The sequence below is a fragment of the Chelmon rostratus genome, chromosome 7 (assembly GCF_017976325.1).
Source record: "Chelmon rostratus isolate fCheRos1 chromosome 7, fCheRos1.pri, whole genome shotgun sequence".
Lineage (NCBI taxonomy): Eukaryota > Metazoa > Chordata > Actinopteri > Chaetodontiformes > Chaetodontidae > Chelmon > Chelmon rostratus.
The window spans coordinates 18,385,940-18,399,680 of record NC_055664.1 but is presented as its reverse complement, the minus strand read 5'-3'; the positions used below and the strand labels follow the sequence as shown (position 1 = coordinate 18,399,680).

General features: G+C 42.2%; 3 protein-coding genes across 8 annotated transcripts; all 3 read left to right on the top strand.

Moving 5' to 3' along the window:
* The first annotated feature begins 1,493 nt into the window (after positions 1–1,493).
* LOC121609218 (P2Y purinoceptor 13-like) lies at positions 1,494–2,669 on the top strand. Its single transcript, XM_041940795.1, has 2 exons — positions 1,494–2,457; positions 2,662–2,669. Exons 1-2 carry the CDS (start codon positions 1,494–1,496, stop codon positions 2,667–2,669), a joined length of 972 nt encoding a protein of 323 aa, XP_041796729.1.
* Positions 2,670–3,631: 962 nt separating this feature from the next.
* On the top strand, positions 3,632–6,434 carry LOC121609637 (P2Y purinoceptor 13-like). Of its 2 annotated transcripts, XM_041941320.1 has the most exons (3): positions 3,632–3,694; positions 4,725–4,798; positions 4,919–6,434. In XM_041941320.1, the coding sequence occupies exon 3, from the start codon at positions 4,927–4,929 to the stop codon at positions 5,920–5,922; it is 996 nt and encodes a 331-aa protein (XP_041797254.1). In that variant the 5' UTR covers positions 3,632–3,694; positions 4,725–4,798; positions 4,919–4,926; the 3' UTR covers positions 5,923–6,434. The 2 variants fall into 2 exon arrangements, with proteins under 2 accessions (XP_041797254.1, XP_041797255.1); XM_041941321.1 differs by lacking the exon at positions 3,632–3,694 and having other exon boundaries at positions 4,529–4,798.
* A 54-nt stretch (positions 6,435–6,488) lies between these two features.
* LOC121609700 (P2Y purinoceptor 13-like) lies at positions 6,489–11,922 on the top strand. Of its 5 annotated transcripts, none has more exons than XM_041941391.1 (5): positions 6,489–6,621; positions 8,529–8,709; positions 10,103–10,304; positions 10,389–10,778; positions 10,937–11,922. In XM_041941391.1, exons 3-5 carry the CDS (start codon positions 10,122–10,124, stop codon positions 11,408–11,410), a joined length of 1,047 nt encoding a protein of 348 aa, XP_041797325.1. In that variant the 5' UTR covers positions 6,489–6,621; positions 8,529–8,709; positions 10,103–10,121; the 3' UTR covers positions 11,411–11,922. The 5 variants fall into 5 exon arrangements, with proteins under 5 accessions (XP_041797325.1, XP_041797327.1, XP_041797326.1 ...); XM_041941393.1 differs by lacking the exon at positions 6,489–6,621 and adding an exon at positions 8,987–9,014 and having other exon boundaries at positions 8,420–8,788; XM_041941392.1 differs by lacking the exon at positions 6,489–6,621 and having other exon boundaries at positions 8,420–8,788.
* Positions 11,923–13,741: the final 1,819 nt, after the last annotated feature.

The window sequence follows — 13,741 nt, the reverse complement described above, 5'->3', positions numbered from 1 at the left end:
TCTATTTCTTGTTGGGAATGTACTCAGAGAGAGAAAGAGAGAGAGAAAACACACTTTATGAGCACTGATATCATTTTTCAGATGTCAAAATTTAACCATTACTGAAATTAATTATAAATTCTGACACACAATGTAATAATAACAATAATAACTTTTTTGCTATTGTGAAGGTCATCAATGTGCTCTAGTAGCACATACTTGACTTAAAAGAAGACAATGCGTCACTTATTATAACTGTTACGTTGTTAAAAAGAAACTGAAGATCATGTCTTTTGAAGCATGTCGGTTTAAAGCGTGTATCATTTCAAAAAACAATCCTGACGCTGGTGGAAAAAAAAGCAGCCTGGATCTGACAGATCTGAGTGTGACTTCAGTGCAGCCTAAAAACACACTGTTTACCACAATCTGTGTTATTTGAATCCTTTTTCCCCCCTCGTGGCAGCCGCGGCACTCTTCGCGGATTTGCATCTCCCTGGTTGAAGAGGCTGAAACTCTTTGTTAATTCATCTCTTGAAGGTGTAAATCCCCCAGGCTACACACTGTGGAGTCAAAGACAAAACCACTGTTGGTGAGTGACTCAATATTATGTTTTGCTTCACAACTTTTTTGGGAAAAAAAAAGTTTTTCGTATCAGATTCAGAGGTGATGCAGAAATCAAACTCATTTATCAGTTAGGAGATCAGACTGAACGTGTTAGCTTAGGAAAATCTTAAACATGGTTTAGCAAACAGCATCTATGCACAGACACTGTAGTGGGCCTTGCCTTTTCTTTTGCTGCTTTTTATACTAGCTCTTTATCATATAGCCCATTCTCTATACAGTTCATTCACTCATGATGTCAATCTAAATTTAACTACACAATACTGAAGGTATAAAATGCACTGATGAGGAGAATCCAGGTGAAGCTCTTACTGAATATACTTCTTAAATCCAAACCAATTACAAAGGTGACAAATAGGAAAAAAGAAGCTTTCTGGTAACTAAGATCTATTGTGCAGAAAGGATTCAGAGCCAGTCCTTTAAAGTTGGTAGATTTTGTGTCGTGTATTCAGCATGCGTCTGTGTGATTTAAATAATGTGCTTAGGTTTTTTTTGCTCTTGTATTCGCCATGGTGAAAACAAATCCAACAATTGCATAACTTCCGTCATGTAGTGTCAAATGTGGAAGTGTCAGGTTCCTCTTCCAGGATGCATTCAAAGGCTGTGGTGGAGCCTTCAAAACCAAATCATAGCACAACGCATGTCTTTCAAAACTAATGACACATGCAAATCAGGTCCAACTGGGCAAGCAGGGAACATTTAAATCAGTTTTCAGTCTCAAATGAGTCCTGGACCTCAAGTCAAGCCGATTTGCTCCAAAACCCCTGCGCCCTTAAACCACCACTGAATGTGGGTCTGGTCTACAGGGTCACACATGTAAATCAGGCCAGGATTAGAAAGCAAAACTTTCTTGATGTCTGTGGGGTTTTTTTGTCTTCATCCCAGATTCCATCATGGTGTCCAACAGCACAGCACCCTCCTCCTCAAGCTGTGCTTCCTTTGACCTTCAGACCGTAGACGTGGCTATCTCGCTCCTTTACTTCCTCCTGTTTCCCGTTGCGGTTCTGCTCAATGTTGTAGCGGTGTGGGTGTCTTTGCACCTCCGCTCCACCTCTACCTTCATAGTGTATCTCAAAAACCTGGTGGCCTCCGACCTGCTAATGGTGCTGATGCTCCCGCCGATGGCAGCTGGCAGGCTGCCTGGAGCAGCGTTTGAGCTGAGGGTGTTCAACTGCCGCTACTCCTATGTGATTTTCTACTGCAGTCTGTACACAAGCATCGCTTTAATGGGTCTCATCAGCCTTGACCGCTTCTTCAAAATCGTTAGACCAGGTGGAAAGGTGTTGGGGCAAAACGTGGTCTTCAGTCTTGTCACGTCCGCCTTGGTTTGGGTGGTGTTATTTGTCGCAACAGGTATACCAACCATCGCTCTCACAGGCCAGGACCCTGTCAACACAAGAGACGATTTTTGCATGTCCCTGAAAAGTCCAGCTGGTCTGACCCTCCACAAGTATGTGGTTCTGTCTATGGAGACTCTCTTCTGGCTTGTCAGCATACTGATCGTGTTCTGCTACATCTGTATCACCCTGAGAGTCCTGCAGTCCTTCAGAAACTCCGGGAGCAGCAACAGCCACGGAAAGACTAAAACCAAGCTACGAGTCTTCTTGATCCTTCTTGTGTTTTTCTTATGTTTCGTGCCTCTTCACGTAACTCGCATCCCGTTCACGCTTCATGAACTCTTTGACAATGACGACTGCACCGAAACGTGGATGGCAAAAGTCCATACATTTGTCTTGTGGGTCTCTACCACCAACGCCTGCCTGGACCCTCTCCTCTACATCTACCTGTGTCGGGAGTACAAAGACAAACTGTTTGACATGATGAAAGCTCGAGGGATCAGTGCGGCCTTATTTTCAGGTAAAAGGGAGGAAAGAAGAAAGAGATCATTTAGTAGTGAACAAACTGGCATGAAATCAAGTTAGAGAGCAATGAGATGTCCTCAGTCACAATATTTTCTGGAATGACAAAGATGAATGATGTGAAAAACTTTTAAAGCAAGAGAGCTTTAGAAGTCTCACAGTAACTTTTGATCTTTAAATTGTATGTTGTACTGCCCTCTAGTGACATAATGAGGAATAACATCTATTTAGACTGAAGGCCCATTCGGGGAAACCTTCTTCGTGGGCCTTTTAGTGCATTTCCTCTTCCATACAGCATGTGAAAAGACTCTGTCTGACTGCTTTTAATGCTGTTTGTCCTCATGTTGAGATGTTTTTGTGTATAATCCCATGCTGAGCTGTTATTGTGAGACCTACATGTATCAATAAATTGGAGTTTGAAGTCATCGTCTGTGTTGTCATTTTGTGATGGGGTCACTGCAGATACAGTCTCACCAGATTCTCTGAGTCATGATGCGAGTCAGTCTTGTGTCCTGTGGGTCTTTAAGGGGCAATTAGAATAAAAAGTATAATAAAAGAAATTTCTAGAGAACTTGTAATATCCCCTTCATCATTATGACTTATATTGCCTGCAACATTACAGAAGAGTGGACTTCCCATTTCTCTGCTCCACAAAAGAACAGTGTAATTGCATCCTACAAAGTTTTGGCCTATTACTTCAAGGGCTAAAATAAATGGTATCATAAATCTTTCCACATTTCTCATAAATCCTGTATCCAACTGTAATAGCTCCTCTGCAAAAGAGCATTGCTCAGTTGCCAAAATTAATCCATTTTGTTTGAATAGGTTTCTTGTATTCAGTTTGGCCTCATTAAATGATTTCATTATCTTTAATTACTCTCTAAGTAATAAACTATGTGTGTACACAACAATGGCTTCCTCAGTGCCAAGAAGGGGAAATAAAGAATTCAAAAGACATACCAACGCGCCTACTTTGTTTGTCACCACAAAACTCTAACCACTGCACAATGCAACAATAGTTTTGGTCAATAATACACACTAACCTAAATATTTCTAATTTGGTTTGACTGAAATGGAACTGAAACCAAACCTCATGTCTCTCTTGGGGGCTGTTGCATTTCCTTTGTTCAAGCAGATAACAAGTGTTTCCTGCAGCTCATTTTGGTTTGTGCACTAAACACAGAATACTGCACCTGCCTCAAATCTGTCTCCTCACCCATCCAGCCAAAAGACCAGTAAGTTTTTCCTATTTTTGCATACACCCTGATGACATGCCAGTCTTAACACAGCTGAAATATTAATTTGTTTGCTAGGAAAATCAACTGTTTCTGAAAACAGATATTATGTCAGTGCACTGACCATCTTGGTCATCTTGCAGCTTTGTGTTTGAGAAGTCAAGTCGTCAACTGTAAGTTATTATCAGAATGTGTCTTACTTACATTTTTACTTCATGATATAGTATGTGATCAATGATACACCTGATATAGTGTGCTATGATCCAGAAAAGCGTAGCGTGTTTCCATAGTGTCACAAAAATGACAGAATACTGCAGTTAAAATGCTCACAGCTAAGGATGTAAGACAACAAAGCTTGCTGTAAAAACAACAGCGTCAAAAATGAATAAATATTTGTTTGATTCGTCTTTTTAAAACTAAAACTATACCAAGTCACAAACAGCAGATTTGATTCATACTGTTCAGAAATGGCTTTGGGTTAGAAAGATTCTGTGAGCTCTGTGTTCTCAGCAGAGGAAGGAGACTGTTACTGAAAATAAATAGCAATCTTTGTAATAGTGTAAGGTTGGCATGTGTTTAACTAGTTCAATTAATCACTTCTTCATCCACTTGCAAGTCAATAAGAAAAAATTCTGAGTTTGGATTCAAATGTATTTAAACTTATTTATTTCTGTTTTTGGAGGAGTTCATTTATAAAAATGAATAAACGCCATTTTTAAAACGAGAACATCAGTTTGATTGATACTCCCTTGAGTGCACAATAATAAAAAATCTGATTTATGAAAATGTCATTATATGCTATTAAACAACCCAACATCAGTTTAATATTACAATAAAGTAAAAGATTTAAGAAAATAAATAAACCTTAGATGTCTGTTTTTGTAAATGAACTCATCTATCACTAAATGGAAGATGGCACACATGCATCATGGAAAAGATTAGAATAAAAAGATTGCTTAAAATCTCATTGATTTACACTACAACATCATAAACAACAACTAAACAACGCTGCTCCATCTGCTTCGCTTAGCCTGCAACGCGGACTCGGCTCAGCGGCAGTCAGTGGATGAATGTATGGATCCTCCCTTTGACACCAGCAGCACAGTGAGTGTAGAAGCATGAATACTGCACATATTCAGAGGGACGGTTTGCATTATTTAGAGCCTACATGCATGTTTCTTTAGCTGATTTCTAACATGTATTTTAAACTATCATCTTCCTCAGGTGCAGTGATGCCGTTGAACCAAACGTCTCACAATGACTCGGCGTGTGACAGCTTCATTTATGATGCAAAATTCGTCCCAGCTCTCTACTTTCTGATGTTCCCCATAGCTTTGCTGCTGAATGGTGTGGCCGCCTGGGTGTCCCTGCACCTCAAGTCCACCTCCACCTTCATGGTGTACCTGAAAAATCTAGTGGCCGCCGACATTATCATGACCTTGAACATCCTGATCAAGCCTGCAGGTGATTTGCTGGGGGCGCCGCACATGATGTTCGCACTCTCGTGCTATGTCAGTCCCATCTTCTACAGCACGCTGTACACATGTATCACTTTGTTGGGTGTAATAAGTCTGGACCGTTTCTTCAAGATCGTGAGCCCCCGCAGCAAGTTGTGTGGTCAGAGCCTGACCTTTAGCAGAGTGATATCAGGCTCAATCTGGGTGATACTGTTCGGAAGCACAGCTTTGCCAAATATCATTTTCAGTAACAAATCATTCGCCAGTATGGCAGAGATCACCAAATGCATGGACTTGAAAGGACCTGCCGGACTGGAGGTCCATGAAAGTATAGTGATTTACATGAATGTTTTATTCTGCCTCGTCAGCGTGGTCATTGCGGTTTGCTATATTTGCATCACAAACAAGGTCATCCAGTCTTTTCGAAACTCCGGCAGCAATAACAGCCAGGGAAAGCAGACGATCAAGCTGCGCGTTTTTCTGGTTGTCATTGTGTTTTTTGTGTCGTTTGGACCGTACCACATTGTCAGGATCCCGTACACCTTCCAGCAGGTCTACCATTCTTCCCAATCCAGCTGCGCTCGGGTCAAGGGCAGGTTCGCCAAGGAACTCAGCCTCTGGTTCGCCACCACAAACATCTGCATGAACCCGCTTCTCTACGTCTTCCTGTGTCGGGAGTTCAAGGAGAAACTGATGTCAATGATGAAAAGCGTGTCCATCTCACTCCAAGCAGCCTCAGCAGGGAAAGCAGAAGGCAAGTCACCAGAGTAGACTCTGACATGGACTGAGCTCAGGTTTTATAGAAGATTTTATAGACTAAATGTCAGATTCCTGTTTTACGCACTGTATATATTTAGCTATTTGTTGCATATTCTTTGTTGAAGTTGCAAGTTGAAGCTGTTTTGTGTCTTGTCAGAGTGTCGCTGTAAATAGCTTGGAAACCATTAACAGGAAATACAATAAGGATGGATGAGATACACGGCATGAGACAAGAGGGTGATATGCTGGAGGGCGTGGGGGGATGTCAACAAAGGTTTTATAGGAGGTCTGGATGTCCAAAATCAGAAGGCAAATAGAGTTCTAGGAGAGAGACTATAAATGAAGCCTCCATGCAAAGCAAGTTAAGTTGAAGCTAGTTCACATTTGCATCTCACTCTGAAGTTGTGTGTTCGTGGTAACAGTAAAGATGACTTTAAATGGGTGCCGCCGATTTGTCTGAAATGTGCCTATCAGCCAATGTCATCAATTTGCGGCGTGCTAATCAGCACTTTGCATGGGCGTTTACTGCATTGAATAAAGGAAGTGCGCAAACATCAGTTTCACTGTCTCATCGATCAAGAATGTGTTCAGCTGCAAATTAAAGTGTGCTCAGTGCTGTTTAATTTTCCATTTTTCATCCTGTGAACAGTCCCTAAAGGAACTGCTAAGTTTAAGATTCTGCAACAGAAAATCTGACTGCTGGGAAATGAGGTAAGGGTTTGCATTATCTGTTGGTACATCGTGGTGCAAGCGAAATAAGGTTGAGGTTAAACTTGTTAAAACTGGAAACTACAAGTGTCTGTCATTGTCATTTAAACCAGATCCTGGTTGAGCAACAACAAGTTCCTGTCACAAAAGTTGAAAGTTCACAAGGGGGCCTGTAGTAAACACGTATGTCATTTCTCAGCTGTGTTTTTCCCACTAGTCATAACCCCTGGTCCAGATCCAAGTAAAATCACACAGGAAATAATGTGTTCTTCTCAAAGGCCACTATTTTTATCAAGAAAGCACAAAAGGGAATTCAACTCTAAGAAAGCCAAACTGAGTCAAACATAAGTGAAAGATCATTGTGTTTGTGTTATGGATAGACAATACAGAACACAGCGGGGGGCATATGTATTCAAGCATGTCAGCATTTTTTCATTAAAAATATTTTCAATGCAGCAACCCACATGAAATCTAGGGCAGACAATGGTATTAACTCAATAAAACTACACAGATAAAAACATTTTAATTCTTAAAAAAAAACGTTCTGTGCAATAAAGTGCAACGACACAGGAAAAAGTATTGAACAAGCGAACTGAAATGTACTCAATACTTGGTGGAGAGGCCTGTTTGTAATGACAGCGTCAAGATGCTTCCTGTACGAAGAAACTAATCTGCCGCAGTGTTCAGGTGGGATTTTGGCTTTTGGATTCTTCTCACAGAATTTCCCTTTGGTGATTTGGACTCTGCCAGTACCACGAGAGGAGAAACAGCCTCATACCCCGATGCTTCCACCTCCAAACTTCGCTGCAGATTTTCTGCTTTTAGGCTCATATGCAGAGCCATTTCTCCTCCAAACACGGTGCACCGTATTGTTGCCAAAAAGCTCGACTTTTGTTTGTTTGTTTTGTGTGGCAAACTTCAAACAGGCTGACTCTTCCGGGGGTGATTGTGCACGGAGACCGCGGCGGTGGAGTGCACTGCCTGTTGTTCCCTCTGTGACGCCTCTACCTGCTGATTTTCAACTGGTCCTTTGGTCCCAGGCTGCTCTTCTGACTGCCCGGCTGGAGCTCCTGCGTGTGGTCGCTGATGATGGACTGATGTTCCTTCACTCGAGGATTGCTTCTAGGAACATTTAGAAGTTGAGGAATGCGTCAGTGACCAGTGTCATTGTTATGTTGCCTAATGTCGTTTTAAAGGTCTTGGGAAAGCTCTTTGCCTCTAAACATCATGAGATATTTGTTTGTGACAGCTTGGTAACAAATCATTTGTTAACTCGCGTTCAGGGATGAGTCAGCTTTTTTCAGACAGTGGAAGCTCTAACCTACCAACATGCACTAACCCAGCTGATCATTATTAGCACAGCACAGCACTTTTTCTCACAGTGTTCACTACTTTTTATCCTGTGTCAGTCCACTTTATTACACTTAACTTTTTTTATTGGAGTGTTATGATTTTTTTTATCTGTGTAGTTTTATTCAGTTAATACCAATATCTGGTCTCAATTTGTTGTGAATAGCTACACTGGAAATATGTTTAATTGCTAAAATGTTGACTGTTGAGTACTTACTTCCTGTGCTATCTCGAAAACACACAGTACATGAGTACATGAAAGCAATGCACAAATGTTGCACAACATGTGAAAAAAGTTACCTCTCCTCTCATCACATTTATGGTAAAGGAGTAGCGGAAGCATAAAAACACATTTCATAAGAAGCCAGTGGTGTAATGTGTGGTGGGGTTTTTTTTTTGTCTCTGGTTGGTGAGGGACTGAGTCTCGTGATGACAAAAGATAGACAGATAGAGGTGGGGTAAACAAGCTGCAGGATGGAGGGAGGAGCTGTGGGGTGCAGGAGGTCTCTGGATGTGGGTCGAGAAATGAGTCCATGGCTTTGGTGTTCGGCCGTCAACAGCTACTGAGCCTGACGCAAGCTAGCGGAGGAAGGGGGGACTGGCACGGAGCAGAACAAGCCTCTCGGCAGACAATTGGAACAGGAAGCAAGGAAGGAAAGGGTCTTTCACCCGGAGGAAGACTGGCTAACTCATTGGGATTGTGACAAGACAGCCACACAGTAACTCCAGAGACCACCCATTGTAAGAGCATCAAACACACACACACACTTAAGGAGGGAGAGAAATACTGAGACGGACACAGAGGCTGGAACCTCCTCAGGTCAGGAGCAGTTTATTTCTTGATTGATTAAAGAACTAAAGTAACACTAAGAGGTTTTTCAATTTTGGGTTTTCTTTCATTGCATTTGCTCTCAGTTGGTAAGAAAGAGAAAAGGGAATTGGATTTTTCACTTCTTCCTTTTTTTGAAATCCTCTATTTTTTCACCCTTTTATTCACTATTCCTCTCGTGCCCCACAGTCACAGACAATAAGGACACGATAAGAAGGTAAGTCTCAATTATTGGCTTCACGAGTGGCTTCGTCCTGCGCAAAAAGACAGAATTTGTGTAACAATAGTTGTGTCAGACCTTATTAACATTAGTGTGCACACTAAAACAGAACAAAAAGGGCATCGTACATCTTGGTTTCCATAGCACCTGCTCCTGGCCTCAGTGTTATTTTAAGCTGGTAATGTTTTCGTTGTAAAGGCAGCACACCAGGCAGATATACTGTCAGACAGGAGGAGAATTCAGAGTGAACACATTCAGGAATTAGTTGGTGGAATTTAAATAACTACACTACAAATTTGAGGTACTTTACTTGAGTCTTCTTTTCATGCCACTTGCTGCCTCTGTTCACTACGTTTCAGAGGGAAATAAAATTTTTGCTCCACTACATACAGTCTCCAGCATTAATTACAAATTAAGATTTCTGACCTGAAATATGATATTTTTTAACATTTAAGCTACCCAAAGTACATACAAGTACTGCTGATATAATCGGTCAATTCATCAAATACTCGGTTGACACAGAATTTATCTGCAACTATTTTGACAGTCGTTCGGCTCATGGTTCCAGCTTTGCAAAACTGAGGACAAGCTGCTTTTCCTTCGAATTATTTCAGTTTATTTTCAATTGTTTTGAGATTTGGACTGTGAGTTGGACAAAACAAGCAGTGTGAAGGTGTCACTTTGGGCTCTGCGTAATCGTGACGCCATTTCTCGCAATTTTGGGATTTTTAGAATCTAAACAATCATGGTCGCATAAACAATCAATTAATTGAGGCAATGATCAGCAAATTGGCAATTGAAATTGGCAGAGAGAGGCCTTTACTTGTTGAATTCAGAGAGGAAGAAACCAGAATCTTCAGACTTAAGTCTTAACATCAGTTATAAAGGACAGAGTTAAAAAATAACCCAAAATCATAGAGTGAGTCAACGGCAGACAAAATGATAGAATTGTTTCATAAACAACTTAATACAGTGGTCGCTCTTTACATCATGTCTTTATGTCTTTATATGTCTCTTTATTTGCTTTATCTACATCTCAGTGCTCTCATCTTATCATGACTCCTCTCTCTCTCGCCCCTCCGAAGGCCCAGCAAAGATCAGAAGATGAACAACACCCTGTTAAACGATTCCATCAAGTGCGTTCGGGACACCAGTGTGACAGCCGTGGTTTTCCCCTGTCTGTACAGCATCCTCTTCGTATTCGCCCTCATACTGAATTCCCTGGCTGCGTGGATCTTCTTCAACATCCCCAGCACCTCAACATTCGTGGTCTTACTTAAAAATGTGGTAAGACATGAGGACTTTTGCTTTATAAATGTTGTCAGAACGGCAGACCAAACTGGCTAATTAAGAAAAATCCTTCATAAACAGGTGGTGGCCGACTTGCTGATGACCCTGACCATCCCTCTGAAAGTCTTAAGTGATGCAGGTGTGGGCTCCGGGCGACTACGCGCCTTCCACTGCAGATACTCTGCGGTCCTCTTCTACATCACCATGTACATCAGCATCCTCTTGCTGGGCCTCATCAGTCTGGACCGCTACCTGAAGATAGTCAAGCCCTTTGGGAAGTGCGCCCTGCAGCGGGTCCGTGCTGGTCAGCTGCTGAGTGCAGCCGTCTGGGTGGTAATGCTATCTTTAGCGTTACCCAACGTTATCCTGAGTGACCAGACACCGCGGATCTCTGGAGGCAGACTGAAGTGCACCTCCATGAAGAACAAAGCTGGCCTGCTCTGGCATGTGGGATTCAACTACTTCTGTCAGGTAGCTATTAAATTAAGGAAATACATGCATTTGCTTTCTTGCTGAGAATTAGAAGGAAAGATCAATTCTCATTCATAGAGTACAGTGCGCATGAACCTACTGCTCAGAGCATGTCGTGACAAACACTGTGAGAATGTTTTGTTGATGTGTGTACACAGGTGGTTTTCTGGGGCACGCTGGCCTTGATGGTGGTTTGCTACACGTTCATAAGCAAGAAGGTTTATGAGTCATACAAAGCCTCAAAGAGCAGATCTCAAGCGGCCAGTCGCAGAACCAAAGCCAAGGTGTTTGTGGTGGTGGGGGTGTTTTTTGTCTGCTTCGCCCCCTTTCACTTCGCCCGCGTTCCCTACACTCTGACCCAAACCGGCAGCATGGAGAGTCACTGCAAGGCACAGAATGCGCTCTACATTGCCAAGGAAACCACCCTGTGGCTGTCAGCCACTAATGTATGTCTGGACCCCCTTATCTATGTGTTCCTGTGTAAGGTGTTTAGGAAGAGGCTGACAGCCACACTCTGCCGTAAACCACTCCACAAAGGCACCAAGGAGTCTCCCACGGCAACATCCACTCAGCTGGAGATGTCACAGATAGCCCTGGGTAACAGACTGTCATATAACGGGATGCCGCAGTAAAAATGTGTGTAAACAATGTGTGCGACCGGACAATGTGCAACGGCACACAGTTAATAACTGTGAACGTGAAGGCGGGATGAGACGCTCCCTGAAAGAATGTATTATTGTACTTGTACATAGCGTTTTACCTTGATGACACATGTTGTAAAATGAATGCAATGGGATCAGTCAAACATGTGTGGACGACGCCAACAGTGGCCACTGCTTTTGATACAGTACTAACTGAGCACTTATGGCCCCGCGTTTGCTAAGTCATCCAAGACGTTTCCTTAATTGTGCTTTCTGTCATTTTCAGCTTCCTTCTCTGTAATCTCGTTCAAACTGCACTTTCCCTTAAAAGAACTTCCGCACATCCAATGATTACAGCACACGCACAATGTGACCAGGGACTGGATGATAACAGAATGAGCAGGGAACATAGGACTGCAATAGACACTGCTTACAGCTATAACTTATGTGTAATATAAATAACAACAACAATAACAGTGATAATAAAATTCATATTTTTCATAGTACTATTGCATGGTGTTCAATTTTTATACTGGGAATCTTCATATTAATCTTTAAAGTAATAACAGAGCTACTAATCTTTGTGATGAGTAACTTGGTTAAGGGCGTATGACACAAGTCTGAAACATTAAAACCTGCATCTGTCTGTCTTTTGACCGCACCGGCTTGCACAGACACACACAGCACCTAGCTGTGCAGCAGAGGCAGCCAATAAGAACGGAGGGTAAAACCACCTAAAGCCAGCTCCTCCACCACAGCGTGTTGGCACAGACGGTGATGATGTGATTGATAGTTCACAACATGCTCAAGCTAAAGCTGTAAAAGAGGCTGAAAACATCACAGAAGAAGTGAAAGGAGAGTTGAGAGATTTTTCTTTAAAATGTAAACAATGCCTGGAGATGATGCTATGATTTATCACTCATAGTGATCAGTATCTGAGGCACTTTTAATAATTATTGAGAAAGTGACCAACAGGAAATGCAGACTCATGTCACTCTGCAGAACACTGAGTTTGATAATGAATGGAAACCAAATGTGGGCACACACTGAGAAGCTGCACGCGTATGCAAGTAGGGCGTATAGCCTTTTGCAAGTAGTATTGCAGAAGTGTCATTAATTCTTGAATTGAACAAGAGGAGAAAAAAATTACGGAACTGGAATGGAATTGACTTTTTCCAACACTGCAAAGCCCCGATGACGGGTTTCAGGATATTCACAAACTGGTTCTGCAGGATTAATGTCACCTCCCACCTGATTTACAATCGTGTCTGCATGTGGGTCTGATTAATGTAATAATGAAATATGATCTTCCTCCATCCCAACCTCTGTTGGCGGCGACAGAGGCTGATGTTCGGGCAGGAAATTAATGAGCTACAGAGTGGTCGAAGCGCCGACTGCAGCCGGGGGAAGGACCGTTCGTCACCCTCAGATTAAATCCTCTGACAGATGACCCCGCAGTAGTGAATTATGAGAAATTCTAAATGACATTCATGGAAATTAAATAAACCCTGGAGATAGTGTTGCCTAGCAGTATGCACTGACACAAGTTGAGGACAGAAAAGAGCCAGATGAACTGGGGGCAGGTAGATGTGGGGGCTGACAGTTTCATATAACTGGATGCATGTGGAAGACTTAATGGCGCGAGGTGCTACAGCTCGCATGTCGGAGAGACTCTACATGTCAGCGATGCGAATCAGCAGATGCTTCTAAACGGATTCATGTCAAGACGCCCCAGAGAAATGGATTCCTGGCAGCTTCCTAGAGCTTAGACTTAAGATGCAGGTCAAAAAAGTCATCTTGACACACTGTCCAATTGTTCAAACTTTGACTGAGAGGAAAAAATGAAACTGAACAGCCTTGCCTCACTCTTCTCAAAGACTTAATTTGAAATGTACTTTTTTAGATCACAGACGCCTACATTTAAATCAAACTCAACTCATAAACAGAGCTGCAACATTGGAGAAAAAATTAGTTTTAACGTTGACACTCATTAAGGCAACGTAGAGAGAGAGGCCATCAAAGCAAATAAATTTTGACCACTAACGGGCAAAAGGACACCCCCCCCCCCCCCCCCCCCCCAAAAAAAAAAAAAAAAAAAAAAAAAAGGCTGTCAGACCCACAGCCCTGATATTTTATTGTCTAGAAGCACTGGTGCCCCTATGTTTGAGAAAAAAAAAAAAAAAAAAGATGGTAAAGTGCCTTCTTGGATGCCCCAACGGCCTATAAAATGTGAGGTGTTTTGAACTGTTTTACACAAATGCATCATGGCTTTCTGCTTGCTGGTGGCCTTTTTCTTTTCCACTCCTGCCCCCTCAGCCTGAG

Bases quoted from the DNA above. Each gene is read 5' to 3' on its own strand.
- LOC121609637 (XM_041941320.1), top strand. From the start codon at position 4,927: ATGCCGTTGAACCAAACGTCTCACAATGACTCGGCGTGTGACAGCTTC.
- LOC121609218 (XM_041940795.1), top strand. From the start codon at position 1,494: ATGGTGTCCAACAGCACAGCACCCTCCTCCTCAAGCTGTGCTTCCTTT.
- LOC121609700 (XM_041941391.1), top strand. From the start codon at position 10,122: ATGAACAACACCCTGTTAAACGATTCCATCAAGTGCGTTCGGGACACC. The intron at 10,305-10,388 runs GTAAGACATGAG...CTTCATAAACAG, and splicing joins TGGTCTTACTTAAAAATGTG to GTGGTGGCCGACTTGCTGAT. The intron at 10,779-10,936 runs GTAGCTATTAAA...GTGTGTACACAG, and splicing joins GATTCAACTACTTCTGTCAG to GTGGTTTTCTGGGGCACGCT.